Source organism: Lathyrus oleraceus, chromosome 5, assembly GCF_024323335.1.
Source record: "Lathyrus oleraceus cultivar Zhongwan6 chromosome 5, CAAS_Psat_ZW6_1.0, whole genome shotgun sequence".
NCBI lineage: Eukaryota > Viridiplantae > Streptophyta > Magnoliopsida > Fabales > Fabaceae > Lathyrus > Lathyrus oleraceus.
In genome coordinates this window covers 257,571,034-257,588,087 of record NC_066583.1, presented here as the reverse complement: position 1 = coordinate 257,588,087, position 17,054 = coordinate 257,571,034, and the positions used below count along the sequence as shown (strand labels likewise).

Sequence of the window (17,054 nt, the reverse complement as noted above, 5' to 3'; positions counted from 1 at the left end):
AAATGAACATTCTAGGAGATAATACAATTTGAACGGTGAAATCAAAAGGACATATACGTTGATATTCTCAAAGATTGTACTACTAACAATTATTAAAGATTTTCTCTCCACTATCTCAACCTCGTACCACTATTACACCCGTGGAGTTGAAGAAGTTTCCAATTCTATTCTCAAACGGTATTATTCATCATCTATATAAAGAGGACAAAGGAATTGTGAAAGAATAATGAACTTCATTGACAAAACATTTATACGAACGCTGAAAGAATTTCAATAGAAAATATCTATATCGAGAAAGAGAAAATAGAGAAAAATACTTAACACTCAATTTCATATATTCTTAAGTGTAAAATTGTTGAATCCTTTGAGGGACTAAGTTTTAGTCTGTAGCCTCATAAAGTCATTGACAAGAAGTCTTTGAGTTGTAATTCCTTAAAATATTAAGTTTAGTCAGAATTCTTGAGTTGTAATTCCTTAAAATATTATGTTTAGTCAAAAATTTTGAGAAGTCATTGACAAGTAGTCTTTGAGATTTTAATCAGTTTGATTATTATGTTAAGTCCTGTTAGGGAGGCAAAATCATTATGACAAGTGGATTGAACTAATCTTATTAACGGTGAACAAGGATGAAAATACCTTGTCATTTTTATCATTGTTGTTATTGTTTTTGAATTGCAAAAAATATGTCATATTTGAAATTTAATTCAATCCCTCTTTCTCGTGTTTCCTGAACTTTCAATTGACATCAGAGCTTCAGTTCTGGTATTGACTACTTTGTGTCAAATACTTAAACGTGTCAGATAAAGATTCATATTTTGAGAGACATAATAACACATGCAAACAATGATAAAGATTATTATTCTGCCAAACCTTCAATCTTTGATGGAGAAAAGTTCGACTATTGAAAAGATAGAATTGAAAGTTTCTTCATAGGTTGTGATGCAGGTCTATGAGATATGGTTATAGATGGTTACACACATCTGACAGATGTAAATGATACAAAGCTTGAAAGAAGCAAAATGAATTAGCAGAAAAGAAGGGTTACAATAATCATCATAGATCCAAAACTATATTGTCGAATTCTATTTTCTATTTAGAGTATGAAAAGATTACAAATAAAGACTCGGCTATGTCTATATTTTATTCCTTAAGAATGACTCATAAAGAAAACAAACAAGTTAAGGAAACTAAGCTCTTGATTTTAATTTAGAAGTATAAAACTTTTAAAATGGAAGAAGATGAAATGATTGGGGAGATCTTATGAAGATTTCAAACTCTTGTAGTTGGATTAAAAGTTATGAATAAGGGATATACCACTTTAGATCATGTAAAGAAAATCATTAGAAGTCTGCCAAAGAAATGGAGGCAAATGGTGACAACACTTAAAGTGTAAAAACAACATGAATCTTGAAGAACTTATAAGTTCTTTAAGGAGTCACAAGATTGAGCTTGAAGAAGATGAGCCACAGAAAAAAGTAAAGTATGTGGCTCTGAAATCCAAAGGCAAGCCTGAAAAGGCTTAAGCTATTCAAGCTGAAGAAGAAGAGTCTGAAGAAGAGGACAAACTATCTTTATTCTCCAGAAGGATCAACCAACTCTAGAAGCAAAGTTAGACAAAGTTTAGAGGCTACAAGAGAATGTGGATAATATAAGTCAACCTCTGGACATAAGAAGTCTGAAGCTGACAAGGATGTTACTTGTTTTGAGTGCAAAGAGCATGAACATTATAAGAATGTGTGTCCTAAAATCAAGCCTAAAAATTAAATTTTTTAGAGAGAAGAAGAAGGTTATGATGACAACCTGAGATAACTCTGAATTTTCAGAAGACGACTCTGAAAAAAAACAGGCTAACATGGTTCTAAAAGCTAGCACCAAAGCATCTGAATCATAATCAAATTCAGAATCAGACTCAGAATCTGACGAGGTGTTTTCTCATCTCACTCGTTCTAAATTAGAATTATTATTAGTTGAGATTCATGAAAAAATTAAGAAGCTTCAGTAAAGATACAAGAATCTGAAACAAATTCATGTAGTCGATTCTGAAGCCCATAGTGAATTGCTTAAAGAAAACTTTATTTTAAAAGAAAGAGTTAGTAATTTAGAAAAAGAAAACTCTATTCTAAAAAGCAAGAGTGAAAAACTTAAAAAATAAATTATTTCTTAAGCTCTTATGAACTCTGAATGTGCTTTCAAGAGATATGAAACATCTTTTAAAAAAATTCTAGCAAATAACATAGATAGAAGCAAGATGGATTCGATGATCTATGGAGTAAGTGGAAACAAGAAAATATGCTTTGGTTATGTTAAACCAAAGAACTCTATGTTAAAGTCTAAATTCAAAGAGATTGTGATAAATTCAAAAGCTTTATACTTTCATTTGACCTATGGTCACACACATAATATATATTTTGCACATAAACTCTTGGTTAATAAAACTTTTAGGAGAACTAACCACAAAGGATCCAAAAAGATGTGGGTAGCTAAAAACAAAATAATTTATGTAATAGATATCCTTAGTAGCCAAGTTGAGACACCAAATCATGGTACCTAGACTCTGGATGCTCTCGACACATGACGAGAAGAAGACATATGTTTTAAGAGCTGGAACTTAGTTTGGAGGCTCTGTAGGCTTTGGAGGAAATCAGAAGGTAAGATCAATGGTCTGGAACAATAGGCAATGGTTCTCTTCCCTCTATTTCCAATTCCTTATTAGTTGATGGTCTAATGCATAACCTATTTTCCCTAAGTCAATTAAGTGACAATGATTATGATATTATTTTTAATCAACAATCATGCAGAGCTATAAGTCAAAAGGATGCCTCTGTACTATACAATGGCAAAAGAAAAAACATTTACAAATCAAACTTTCAGATTTAGAAAAAAAATGTTAAATGCCTTACGTCAGTGAACGAAGAGCAATGGACTTGGCGTAGACAAATGGGCCATGTTAACATGATAATAATCTCTAATCTAAACAAGCTCAATTTAGTCAAAGATCTTCGAAATCTGGAGTTTTCTTCAGATGCTCTTTGTGAGGCATGTCAGAAAGGTAAATTTTCAAAAACATCGTTCAAAGTAAAGAATGTTGTTTTTACCTTCAGGCTTCTAAAACTCTTGCATATTGATTTGTTTAAATTAGTTAAAACAACCTCAATAATGGACATGAGGTATCGATTAGTCATTATAGAGGAATTCAATATATGGACTTGGGTAAAGTTCTTAAAACACAGGGATAAGTCACATTTTGTGTTTACTACCTTCTGTACACAAGTCCAAAATGAAAAAAAATAAAAAATAAAAAGTCAAAAGTCAAAAGTGATCATGGAGGTGGATTTGAAAATAAATATTTTAAAACCCTTTTTAAAAATAATTGGATTTCTCATGATTTCTCCTATCCCATAACTTCTCAACAGAATGGAGTTGTTGAGCGGAAAAATCGTACTTTGCAAGAAATGGTCAGAACCATGATCAATGAGACTAATGTGACAAAGCATTGGGCAGAAGCAGAAAATACTGCATGTTATATTCAGAATATGATCTCGATAAGACCAATTCTGGAGAAGACTCCATATGAATCGTGGAAGAATAAAAAACCCAACATTTCATATTTCCTTCCATTTGGGTGTACTTGTTATATGCTTAACACTAAAGATAACTTGATTTTTTTTTATTCCAAAGCTAAAAAAGTACCCTGTTAGGATACTTTGAATGCTAAAAAAGCTACAAAGTGTATAACACTGAAATTCAAATTGTTGAAGAATCAATTCGTGTTAAGTTTGATGATAAGCTTGACTCTGAAAAGTCAAAACTAGTTCATAAATTTGCAGATTTAGAAATTTTCTATCCAAACTCTGAGGATAAATCTTATGAAGATGCTCAAAAAGAAGTTGAACCATCATAACCAAAAGTTGTTGACACATCAAAATCTTTGAGGAAGTTCAAGCAAAGATCCTTACATCTTGAAGAACTGATTAGACAATGTACAAATGTTGCCTAAATGGTTAGGAACACTCTTGGTCAATCCCACATGCACCTTGGTGGTTCCTTCATGGCTTTTAGGGTGTTTTAGAAAAATAGAGATGTTTAAAAATATTTTTTAAGTGTGTGTACTAGTTGACTTTGAAATTTAAGAATTACTCTTATATCTTTACAATACCTTGATCACTCAGACACGAACCATACGAGTTTTCACACTTTCTATCTTTCACAATCTTTGAAGCTTCAAGATCCCTTACTTTATTCGTTATTGATTAAACACTTTATCTAGAACTTGATTCTTATATTTGACGAGGCTTGATAGAGCTTCTTGATATATGCCATCGTTCGGGATTGCTTGATCAAAGATCATCAGGGATTCCATCGAACATATTTATCCCACATAAGCTATCTTGATAAATGTTTCTTCTTGATAGATGAAGACTTCATATCATGCCGTTTGATATATAATGTTGTCATCATTAAAATAATCGTTAACTTTTGGCCTTGCAAATAGTTGTACCTACAAGCACATTGGTTCACATTTGTAACCCATTTCAGCTTGCTAACACAGCCATCAAATGATATTGTTAAATTTGAACCATTAAGGTTATAAGTGGTACACCATATTCTATCTGGTATGTTATTGGATTAATTGATTCAGGTGGGTTATAACCTCAATTATGTTGGGTCGATTAACCAATAAATGGTCTTTGTGATTCTGCTACTGAGCCAATGACTTATCTTTCAATGTAAGACATGTTTCTCATCAAGTGAGTGTTGATGTAAGATAAAACTTTATGCATACTAATTTATGTCTACTACTTTAACTTAAAGTTAACATGTTATTTATATCACTTGTCATTAGTTCGCCCTCAGAGTTAGCTGAACATTTTTGGGGATAAGGGATACATGTTGTATAAGATTTGGTTGAACTTGAGAAGGTCTTGCCTTTATGATGACCGTCTAACTCTACATTGTAACACATGCATGACTTTGTTACCCTTTAGCTCAATGAATGATGGTGATGATAAAATTTTCCATAATAGGCGCGCTTGACATTCAATTCTATAGCTTGTTGATTCTTATTTTGAACCATAGATTTTATAATGTTAGTTAGTTGTTGAAGGGCATACATGATGTCTCATAGTCCCATATCAATATATTATGTGATGAAGGGCATGATCATTCCCATTGACTATTTTGGTGGATCAATTGAATCAATGTCATAATCAATGGTAAATGTGGCATTTTATGGTAGATTATTCGGGTTAATAAGAGCTTGGCCTCTTTGATATCAAAGTATAGGGTATGTCATTAAGACTTGTACTAGAATACATGTGCATATGCCAATTGATTTGTGATAGGGAAAATTGATTTTTTTAAAATAATATTGATAATAGTATTCCACTAGACAAGTCAAATTTGTTGTCAAACTTGAAAGTTAATAGAAGAATTGACTAATAACTTTCTACTGCAATTTTTCTTTTGCGCTTCTAACCATGACAACAAAGAAGAAACTTTATTTCCTAGTTGTTGGTTTCTTAACTATTCATAGACTCTAAGTACATATACTTGTTTTTTATTGTTGCGATTTATTAAATTGAAAAAATGCATAAATAAAAGTAAAACATAAATATAAAAGATAAAATGCGAGAAATAAATTATGAATTTAATGGTAGTGCACTGTCAATGTAAAAAGTATTACACATGCATCCAATCAAAATATTTTAAAATATCAAATTATATAAATAATTTAAAATTTAATAACTGACTTGACGAAATACATGTTTATTATTGATTGACAGTATAAAAATAATTTTTATTATCAATACACCATCATTTTTCTCATAAATTATTTGATTGATTGCCTGTAAAATGAACTTTATAAAATATATTTATTGGCCAAGTTATTCGAACTTGCCAAAACACAATGACTTTCAAAATCTTGCACACACTTAGTCTCATTCAATTTTCCAACAACTTTCCGGTGGACAATATGTGTTTTTCCTATTTTGTAGGGTGTATATTGTGTTTGACTTATTTTTTCTATCTGAACATTTATGTTTCGTACATCCCACACATGAAACACATTTGCATTATAAGTTAAGATTGTTTATTCTCGCGTAAAAATAATCATTTAAATTAATAAAATTATATACATGAAACACAAATTATAATATTGAATTGTCAAATTTTATTGACAAATTTTATTGACTTGTTTTGAAATTCCGATGATATTTATTAACCTGATGAACTTGAGAAATAGTAGTCTAACTTATATTTATCTATCTAACTATCTTTAGTAAGACTTTTGAAATTGATTTTTTTTATCAAACTATCTTTAGTAAGACTATTTGAAATTGATTTTTTTATCAAATTCTTATAGTGTTTAATTAAAATCAAGTATGACCAACTTTTAATTAAAATCAATTACCTATATTATTTGAAGTTGAATTTTTATCTAATTCTTGCCGTGTTTAATTAAAATCAAGTATGACCAACTTCTAATTAAAATCAATTTTATGGTTAATTAGTTCAAAATCAATTTTAGTTGTGCAAAATTTACACATTTGGGAAAGCATAGGATAAAAAAATAAATTCTACTATCATAATCACACGCAAGTCGTTAAGCTCTTTTGATCAAAACTTCGTTTGACCTAATTCCACATTTCCAGGTTTCAGGTTAAGCTCTCTTCCCCATTTCCATTTTTCTTCTATCTTCTACGTTCGCCGAATCTATACGATCCGATACCAAAACCCTAACTCTAACCGAAAGACGCCACTCTCGTAGATCTCTCGCAAACTCGTTTTCCCCAAGCTCGTTTTTCTGCAATCCCTTCCTTTCGCTTCTCTAGGGTTTCTACGAACTTCTTCCATTTCTCCTCATTCAAGGCAAGGTATTTCTCCTATAAATAATCGTCAATCGTGCAGTCCAATTCAATTGAAAACTATATTGAATAAGTTCTTAGTTGTTGTTTGATTTTTGAATATTCCTTTGGACCCTGCTTAGCACTATGAACGTGTTATCGTTTGCATGTGATTGTTGGATCCACTTTTCTGCAAACGGTTAGTTTTTTTTATGTATAAGGTTGGGGAGGAGTTTGATAGAGTTGCTGTAGCACGTGCTACTAATGGGTTGTGAACATAGATGAAGTTAATAATCGTTTTCTAGTAGTCCTGTATCTGATAATTTGGCAGATATGATAATTAGAATATAAAGCTTTAGTGGAGATTTTTGACGGGAGGTGAAGTGAAATCGAAAATTTTGAGTTGTTTATTTCAGTATATAATTTAGATGCTGAGAGTAGGTAGTGTAGCGATGTCAATTGCGGATTGTGGAGAATATGAGTTTGTTCAAATCTGTTACTTTAGCATTACCATAGCCGCAATTTGATTTTGAAAATACTTTGTGCTAACTTGCATATGGCGGAACAACGTGGTTTGAAAACACTTTAGTGACATTATAGCAACTATATGACAGCACCAACAAAAGGGTGCATACTGAAAATGTTGAATGAAAATGCTGTTTTGGATGAGTGGCAGCATACTACAACCATGTTATAATTTGCAATGAGATATGAATCTCCTTAATTTTGGTTGTGGATAAGGTCTTACAGTTTTGAAATAGTAGTAATGAGAAGGGTTCTCGGGACTTTGCTGTCGCAAGACAACTATATTTAAAGAAATCAGCATATGTAATTCCTGAATGTTCCGAAAAATTTAAGAAAAAGTTCAACTCAACTCTCTTTCCCTCCTCAAAATTTAATGGCAGTGTTATGTTATTGTTACAAATATTTACAAAATAGTTGCAGTATCTCACATTGACATGATTATCGTTTTTGTCCCTTTTTCATCAGGCCGTTTAATTGGATTGAATGTCCGTGTGGCGACAACCAGACTATGACTTCAAGCATGTTGAATGGGGAACGAAGGTACTTTTAGACTTGTGTGCATTAGAATCCACTAGAAATGGGATAGTGATGAGTGATTTGGGCATTCAAAAGCTAATTTATGCTTTGTTATGCATATCATGTTATGATACATCTTTGTAAAAGACTAACTGTTTTTTTATGATCATATGATTTTGATGCTGACCACTTGGTTCCTTAAGTGAGGAGGTTTCAAATTTTGACCCCTCCTTTATGTGTACATGATTGTATTTTCATTAGTTGACTGAGTAGAAATTAATGATGATAATATTGGCACAGGTGGGCCTCTTCCACCAGAAGGGGTGGTATGACCGTGTTAGGGAAAGTTGCTGTTCCAAAACCTATAAATTTACCCAGTCAGAGGTATTTGATTTCTGGCTTAACTATTTACTTTCTCAGTTAATTAGTATGGTCAGTTCATGATCTAAACCAGTGTTATCAAATAGCGACGCCACGGCCGCTATGGCGGATATACATGACGGTTTTTTGGCTCGCTGCAAATGCAAATATCGGCCGATATTGCGGGTTTTTCTGCCATAATCCGCTATAGCGGCGCCACAAAGCGGCCTGTATGGCAGGATTTTGGCTCTTCGCCATGGACCGCTATACGCCATCGACAACACTGATCTAAACATGTTAGTTTTTCTTTGTTTTAAGGTTAGAAAATCATGGCCTGGACCCTGATGTGGAGATTGTACCCAAGTGAGTAAACATTTATGTTAATCTGGGTATTAAGTCTTTTTTTTCTGCTGCTTTTGTTCCTCTAGACTAGATAATTAATTCTTGTGTTGTCTTATGTTGTTTAGGGGTTCCCTCAGTTGGGGCAGTAAATCACCATCTTCTGCATTAAATGCATGGAGTTCTTCTCTATCTCCAAATACCAGTTGTGGTACTAGTTCACCCAGTCAACTGAGGTCCCGTCCATCATCTGGTGGAAGTGGAACCCGGCCTTCAACTTCTGGTAGTGATAGGGCTTCTGAACTAACTACTAGAGCATGGGGGTCAAACTCCCGGCCTTCATCATCATCTGGGGTACCGACATCAAGTCAGACTTCTCAGACATCATTGCGTCCTCGCAGTGCTGAAACAAGACCTGGTAGTTCAGAATTATCTCGATTTGCTGAGCACACGACTGAAAATTCATTGACTTGGGACGTTGCTAGAACTACAGAGAAATTGGTAGGCTTCTGTTCTGTTTTTTTTTTTTTGTTGCAGTTGAGGCTTATGATACTATCTTTAGTCACTTCATACAATGCTTTTGCGATAAATTATGGTATTAATAGATTGTTAGATTGATTTAACCAATGTTTAAGATGTTGCATGGACTATGAGAACAATTGATTTGTGAGTTTATTCTCCTGTAGCTAATGAATTTCCATTATGTACCATCTATCTTCTATGGTTTGTGAACGATACATAGCTTATCATCGGGCATAGTTTCTAGGTAACTTGAAGTGTTGGAACATCTATAAAATATGTCGGAACATTTTTATTGCATCATCACTTTTTTTTAAGAAATTAGGTTGGATGGTTGTTTTGGACAGAACACATTAGTGATGTTTAATTCATATGGCTTACCACCATTTAATGGGAAAAAGGACTTTTGTTGTGGTTGCTGTGTTTGACACTCAACTCAACAATTGAGTAGACAGTTGTGAGGTTCTTTTGTAAGAACACTGGCAGAGGGAGCACCGCGTCACATTTTGAGTGTCCATCACAGTTTCTAGGGCAGTGTTGTGGCTGCTACATAGATGAAGATCCCACTTTGCTCCTCGGTCTGTTTTCCCCTTCTAGGAAAATCCACTGTCCACCCGCTCCCACCTCTTTTCTACTTTCAGCAGCCCATCTGTTTTTTGGTGATATGAGCCAGTGATTTTCTGGCTAAGTCCCATCTTCTTTCCGACATGTTTTTTGTTCCCATCCTGGCATTTTTCAGCAACTTACTATTTGTCTTTATCCCTCTGATGGTTCACAGATGCCCTTTGTTGATTCGGTTCCAATCTCAGTCTGATTCAATGCATCTTTGATTCTGTTTTTTGTTGTCGTTGTTGTTTTTGGAAGTGATGTGTACTTAGCAGTTAGCACCTGCCAGTCAACATAATGCTAGATTTAGCCTCACGAGTTTATTCATATTATTCTTTTATCAAATTAATTGTTCCATATATTTTAAAAATAAAAAACTTCCTTCCACGAGTATTCTGTTTTGTCGTTTAGTCTAGATAATTGCTTTGATTGATAATATGTATTCTTTTATCAAATTAAGTGTTTATATGTTTGTGTTGAAACACCAGAGAATCAGAGACATTTAGAGAAACCGTGTGTCTGATTAGCACTACGGAAGTTCTATTAAATAGTGAATTACATAGCTAATTGTATTACTTACATAAGGACTATGGTATATTTAAGGAATATACTATGGAATATAAAATATTCTATTCCAAGTATATACAAATATCAACACCCCCCTCAAGCTGGAGTATATAAGTCAAATGCACCAAGCTTGACGCATAAATAATTAGTTTTGGGACCTCGTAGGGACTTTGTAAGAAAACATCTGCTAATTGATCATTAGAGTTGACAAAGCTTGTGACGAAATGGCAGTCTATTTCAAAACGAAAGTTGTAGATTATGGCTTTGATTGATAATATGTCTTTTAGTATGGGGTCCTGTGTTTTGGAAAAAAATGTATTTGTATGTTTGCTTAATAAACCGTTAGTTATGTATCCATACTCTTTGGAATATTAGCGGGCAACTGTCCTGTCAGCTTCTCTGCAATGTTACAAGGCTTGGCAACCACTCCTTGTAGTATATCGGGGAAATATTCAGTCATCTAATTGTAAAGTAATCTGGGTTTTCTTAAAAAACATAATCTTTTAAAAAGTGTTTTGGCTAACATTTATCCTTGTAGTATATCGGGGAAATATTCAGTCATCTAATTGTAAAGTAATCTGGGTTTTCTTAAAAAACATAATCTTTTAAAAAGTGTTTTGGCTAACATTTATAACATTCTCAAAAGTAATAAATAAAAGTGGGACGTTGAGGGAGTTATCATAGAAATAAAAAATATGTTATATATAAAATTTCATCCACACCTCATTGGAATATACTTTCCTAACCACTTTCTTAGGAATAATTTTTTTAACCTTGTAATGGATCCTCCCCCCCCCCCCCCCCCCCCCCCCCCCCCCCCCCATGTTCTCTCAATCCTTAAACCTCCTTTCTCCTTTTATTTCATTGTAAATCATCTTTCTCTTTCCTTTTCAATGGAAGGTGGAAATTTCAGTGGACCCTCATGTCACATGAGAGGATCCATTCTCAGAATACACATATTCTACCCATATATTCCTGGAATGTGTTTTGAATAATCTGACAAATATCCTTATTTTGGTGAATTTGGAGATGTACTAGTAAGAGTAATGCTACAGTAGTATTTGACCTTATTTGTTAAAATAAGATAATTGAGTCATTAACTCTTTCCAAATTTCTTTGAAGTTCTTCTGTTGTAGTTATTTGAAGGGATGTTATTGAAGTTCACTTATCATCTGTATCTGATATTTACTACTGTCCTGATGTAGGGAATTAAACAATGCAAGAATGATAATTTTTCTTTGAGCTCTGGAGATTTTCCTACTCTTGGTTCTGAAAAGGACAAATCTGTACCTGATTTTGAGTCCCAAGGTAGCATATTATGCATAAATATTATCAGTATTAAGGTGATTATGATTTCATATTAATTGATAATTTGTAACCGAAAATAGTGCTACATTCTTTGGTATCAGTTGCATTTGTATTTTATCAATTTACACTGCATACATTTCTCATTGAGTGGTTGCTGTCACTGCAATGACTTTGCCTAAAATTTTCTGGTTTCTTGTTTAGGTTGTTTAGTTTTTGTTGATGTTAGACATGCAGAAAGATTGGCATGTTCTATTTATATGACTTTTTCTCATAGTTTCTAGGTGTTTTCATTTGCAATTTTCTTGTGAGGGTGTCTTATCCTCTTGCTTTGTACTATTCTTTCTTTAGTAACATCTTTTTTAATAAAAAAGGAATTTTTTTATGGGTAGCAGATATTGTCTTTAGTTTAAGTTGCTTATATAAGTTTGGAAGTTCAAATTTACTTTTTCTTTATCCATTTAGTTTTCCACTATATTTTGTCTTAGTGTTTTTGCTGTTGTGTTCTGTAGTTTTATATGACATAAATTTTGAAATGTTTGGTATTTAAATCATTATTTGTTGAATAATTGGACTGCATTTTAGTCTTGTTATCTAAAACTAGAGTGACTTCAAGATCAAGATTATTAGAATATCGTTGTTGAGATCTAATGAGTGACTTCAGAAATGGTTGAGATTTAATTTATTGTTTGCTGTGAAATATTTATGTACCATTCACAGATCACAGTTCTCATATTCGGCCTGACTCTTCTGCTGGACTCGGGAAAGAGAAAAATGAGACCTCAACTGTCGGTTTGTCTTCATGCTCTTGCCATTATATTAATTCATATTGGTTTAGTTTTGGTTCTGCCCATTTCTGCTTCTAGGATTTTGTGATTTATCATTGATTGTCATGAGTTTGTGTTGCTTGTGTTACAGAGGATGTTCCTGTTCACGCAAATACAAAAGGTGAAACTGAAAATTCTTGGAGAAGAGATGATCAGGCTTTCAATGAGAATGGTATGAGGCCTGGAATAGAGAAATGGCAGGGGAATCTCCATCCCTATCCTAATGCTGGTATTCTTCCTCAGCACTTTGATGTTTGGCGTGGTGCTCCAGTAAATAACCATCAACGTGATATTTGGTTCAGAGGCCCACCTAATGGTCCTCCTTTTGCAACTCCTGTTGCTCCAGGTGGCTTTCCAATTGAACCATTTCCATTTTATCGTCCACAATTTCCACATACCGGTTTTGCGAATCCACCTCAAGTTCCTCCTCCTGGAAGTGGTCCAAGAGGGCAGCATAATAATGGGGAAGTCTACAGACCTCATATGCCTGATGCTTACATTCCTCCCGGTATGCCATTGAGACCTGGTTTTTTTCCTGGCACAATGACCTATGAAGCCTACTATGGTCCTCCAATGGGCTATTGTAATTCCAACGAACGAGATGTCCCTTTCATGGGAATGGCAACTGGAGCTTCTGTTTATAATAGGAATGCAAGTCATAACCCACCCGAGCCTGGCATTTCACATGGTAGATCTGGTGGACATGGTCCTGTAGTAAAACCATTGGCATCAGAGCAGGTAGAATCCAGTCATACTCCTGATACCAGACCATACAGAGTTCTTCTTAAGCAACACAATGAGTTGGATGGAAAAAATGAACCAACAAACTGGGAGGACCCGTTAACAACGAATGCGTCACATGCCAATGTGAGGGACCAATCAAGATTGCCTGTCCATGAGAATGATCACAGAGGGAACATGGAGATGGACTTAAGGAGGATAATTGCTCATAGCAAAGAAGCTTCTTCTCAAACATCGGGAAATCAAGGATCTATTTCTGTCAAAAATACCAAGTCTCTTGAAAGTGCTGGAAGCTTTGATAATATTTCGGAAAGGAAAATGGATGTTGTCAATTCTAATAAACTAGGAATTGCCTCAAGACCGTCTGCCGCTAAAGATTCTACTCTAATTCAAAAGATAGAGGGTTTAAATGCAAAAGCCAGGGATATTTCATCCACTAAAAGTAAAGATGATAGGATGAATAAGTTTCACACTGGTAGCCAAGTAGATAATGAAACACGTGCTGGTGTTGTATCTCGTGAGACAACCCTTGCCACTGAAGTAAAAAATTCAACAGTTTGTGGAGTGGGTGCTTTTGGAGGCGAAAAGAATTTGAAGTCATCATCTTTCAGTGAAACACCTACATCCAGGTTGGCCATAGTTTCTTTATATTAACTGCTCTAATTGTGGTTCCTTTATCATGGTGAAAGTATTGAAATTCTCTTGCACAGGCAAATTTCTCGTGGCATGCAAGACAGACACAATCATTGTAAGGGGAGGTTCGATACTCAAGATGTTGATGGTTGGGAAAAGAAATTTGGGGTCATAGATTCTTCACCATCATCAGGTACGCAGTTGGAAGCATCTAGCATTCTTGTAGGTGAGCATCAAATATCTGTAGATGCCTATGAAAGGTCTGGGTCGTATAGCCAAGTAAGGCGTGAAGGAGTATCTGTGCAAACCTTATCTGATTCAGCCAATAGCCGTGAACAGGTAATACATTCACTTTTTGTGTACTAGCTACTTGTTATGCTTGCATTTAACTCTTGCACAATTTTTAAATCTTCAGCGTGCTATAACAAAAGAGTTATCCAAGCAGCAGACTAAGCAGCTGCAGGTGGAAGAGGAAGAGCGTACTAAGAAGCAAAGGGCTAAATCTCTAGTAAAGTTAGAGGAGGTAAACAGGTGCACAGAAGCAGTGGAAGGATCAATGCAGAGAGCATACGCTGAGAATTCTCCCCTACAGAATAGGCAAAAAGAATTTCAACTTTCTGAGTCCACAACAGTATTGGGCGAATCCGGGAATGCCAATTCTTCTGTATTGCCTAATGATAATGGAAACCAGAAAAAGAAGAATAACAGGAATAAGAAAAACAAACAGAAAGTAAAAGATATTTCATTCTTGCCTGCATTACCAACTGCAATATTGAAGGATGCCGGTCTTTCTACTAGCTCTGTTGAAAATAAACCCAGGGAAGACATCGAGTTAGATCAGGGATCACTTCAGTCGTCATCTTTGTATAAAGACCCAAACCAGTATTCAGAGCAAAAATATTCAGAAATTGAAGAATCCCATGGTAAAATGAATAACCTGTTGAAATCACAGCATTCTCGAAGGATGCCAAGAAACATGCAGGCTAATAGAATAACAGAGAAATCCCATGGGAGTGATGCTTTGATGTGGGCACCTGTTAAACCACCAAACAAGGGCATCTTGGATGAATCAAGTGAGAAAAGTAAAATTGAGGCAATTGTTCCTGCAAAGAGTGATCAGCAGGTGCATAATTTAAGAAATAAGAGGGCTGAAATGGAGAGATATATTCCAAAACCTGTTGCAAAAGAAATGGCTCAGCAAGAAAGTTCACAACAAATGGTATCCTCAATCAGTCAGGCTCCTACGGATGAATGTATTGAAGGAGTTGATTCTGGTTCTCAAGGTCCCCAGATTACTCTGAACACTATTTCAGGTGCTGGAGTAGTGGGTCCTGTCCCGGAGTCTAAATTTGGAGATAACAGGCAGGCTAGGGTTTGGAAGGGAAAATCACATGGATCATGGCGGCAAAGGAATTCAACAGAGTCAAAAGATGTGCATGACATGCTAGATGGAGTGGACCACGGTTCAAACTCCTATCAAAATATTCGGATACCGATGGAGCGTCAGAAAGTGCAGATGTCTGAAACAAGAGGACAATGGAAGCATGCTAGTGATACTAGCAAATCTGATGCCTCAAACAATCCAGAGAATCATGATTTAGTTGTTTCAGTTTCTGTTCCTATTATTGAAGATCATAAAGGAACGATCAGGGAAAGGCAGGTACGTTATAGGCGACAGAAGGGCACGGGGGTGAGCCATGACGTTGATCAGAAGAAAAGGTCTGGGGAGACGGTGAAAGCTGAAACTTTGATACCATCTTCTGTGCACAATCAATCAGATATGGATGCTGTTTTGAAGGAAAATCCAAGTATTGGAGAACGTGGGTCATCACACTGGCAACCCAAATTTCAGGCATCAAATAATCAGAGAGGAGATAGACCCAAGAAAAAGGAGTTTACTCATGGTGGGTCATTTCGAGGTGGTATAGACAAGGATTCTAGCTTTCTTGCGGCACAACCTCCCAGCCAATCAGTTTCTGAGAAGAGCAAGGGTAGAGAAGCTCCAAATTTTGGGAATGTGGAGGTTAAAAGAGAGAGTAGAAATGCTCCACCAGGACATCCCGACTCCTTAAATCAGGTAGCTTTTAGCTCAAGTGAGCAGGCTCCAACAAGTATGGATCCCAGGAATCAGCATCAGCATCACCCATTATCCGGGGTTCGCCGAAACGGAAATCAAAGCCATTTTGGGAAGGGGCGTGAATTTAAGGAAGATTGGAAAACACATGTGCAACATAACAGATATCATCAAAACCGGGAAAGACAAGGCCCTCCAAACTTTCATCACGAGTACCACTCTTTAGGACCACATGGAGACGGCAAATCAGACAACTCTGAACGACCTAAAGATGGTCACTATCATGCCGGGGGAAGATTTAGGGAGAGAGGTCAAACTCACTCAAGACGAGGTGGTGGAAACTAGCTAGAGTGTTGGTTTAAATTCGATGATGTTAACGAGTAGTGGCCAAACTCCAACATGGTTTGTATGCTCCGCAAGAAGTCATGCATTTAATGCTTTGTTCAGCCATCATGATCGTTGGATCCTTTGAGTTATGAAAGATAAATGCAGTTGCATCAGTTATGTTCTGATGATGGGTAGGGCATTGAGCAGGGCTACGAATAATGAAGATGAGGCCTCTATCTTTGGAGGCTGGGGAAAGTAATAGTTTTGATGGCTCCCTTGTAGTTTATTTAGTTTCTGATTGATAGTTATTTGGTGGCATGACTTTTTTTTAATTGTTCCACCGTGCCTCTCACTGATTCCTACCGAACACAATGGTCCATTAACTTCACACTTTATGTTCCCTTCCTTCCTATTTATTTGTATTATTATTATTACTATTAGGAATTAATTACTATGCTATGCAATGTCTGATTGTATTACTTTATAGATTTTACAAATAAAAGTCAAACTTATTCCAATATCCAACGGTTATAATTAACTGACTATGTAAAATTCTTTTATACTGTCAGTGTTTTCAATTAAATTATTATTATTATTATTATTATTATTATTATTATTATAGAATATCAACTACTTGTTATTTTTTAATATTTAATTAGAAAATTCTATACCCAATTAAAATTATTTTCACTATTTTTATATAATTTTGTTTGGAATATAAAACAATATAAATACAATAATATTCTTAATACAAAAGAACATGAAATAATGATAAAACTAAAATATTCTTTGAACCCTAAGTAATTGGTAATAATTTTTTAACTTAATATTTGTGTGTACAGTACATACTCACATAGGAGAATATATGAT

The 17,054-nt window shown here is 34.8% G+C and overlaps 1 protein-coding gene across 5 annotated transcripts; it reads left to right on the top strand.

Annotated features, from left to right (window-relative positions):
* Positions 1 to 6,549: 6,549 nt before the first annotated feature.
* On the top strand, positions 6,550 to 16,641 carry LOC127083656 (protein MODIFIER OF SNC1 1). 5 transcript variants are annotated; one of them, XM_051023983.1, is made up of 11 exons: positions 6,550 to 6,660; positions 6,770 to 6,875; positions 7,836 to 7,910; positions 8,187 to 8,270; positions 8,565 to 8,609; positions 8,714 to 9,086; positions 11,483 to 11,585; positions 12,303 to 12,374; positions 12,501 to 13,779; positions 13,861 to 14,122; positions 14,199 to 16,641. In XM_051023983.1, exons 3-11 carry the CDS (start codon positions 7,879 to 7,881, stop codon positions 16,200 to 16,202), a joined length of 4,254 nt encoding a protein of 1,417 aa, XP_050879940.1. In that variant the 5' UTR covers positions 6,550 to 6,660; positions 6,770 to 6,875; positions 7,836 to 7,878; the 3' UTR covers positions 16,203 to 16,641. The 5 variants fall into 5 exon arrangements, with proteins under 5 accessions (XP_050879940.1, XP_050879941.1, XP_050879939.1 ...); XM_051023984.1 differs by lacking the exon at positions 6,770 to 6,875 and having other exon boundaries at positions 6,556 to 6,660; XM_051023982.1 differs by having other exon boundaries at positions 6,583 to 6,870.
* Positions 16,642 to 17,054: the final 413 nt, after the last annotated feature.

Bases quoted from the DNA above. Each gene is read 5' to 3' on its own strand.
- LOC127083656 (XM_051023983.1), top strand. From the start codon at position 7,879: ATGACTTCAAGCATGTTGAATGGGGAACGAAG. The intron at 11,586-12,302 runs GTAGCATATTAT...TACCATTCACAG, and splicing joins ACCTGATTTTGAGTCCCAAG to ATCACAGTTCTCATATTCGG. The intron at 13,780-13,860 runs GTTGGCCATAGT...TCTCTTGCACAG, and splicing joins AGTGAAACACCTACATCCAG to GCAAATTTCTCGTGGCATGC.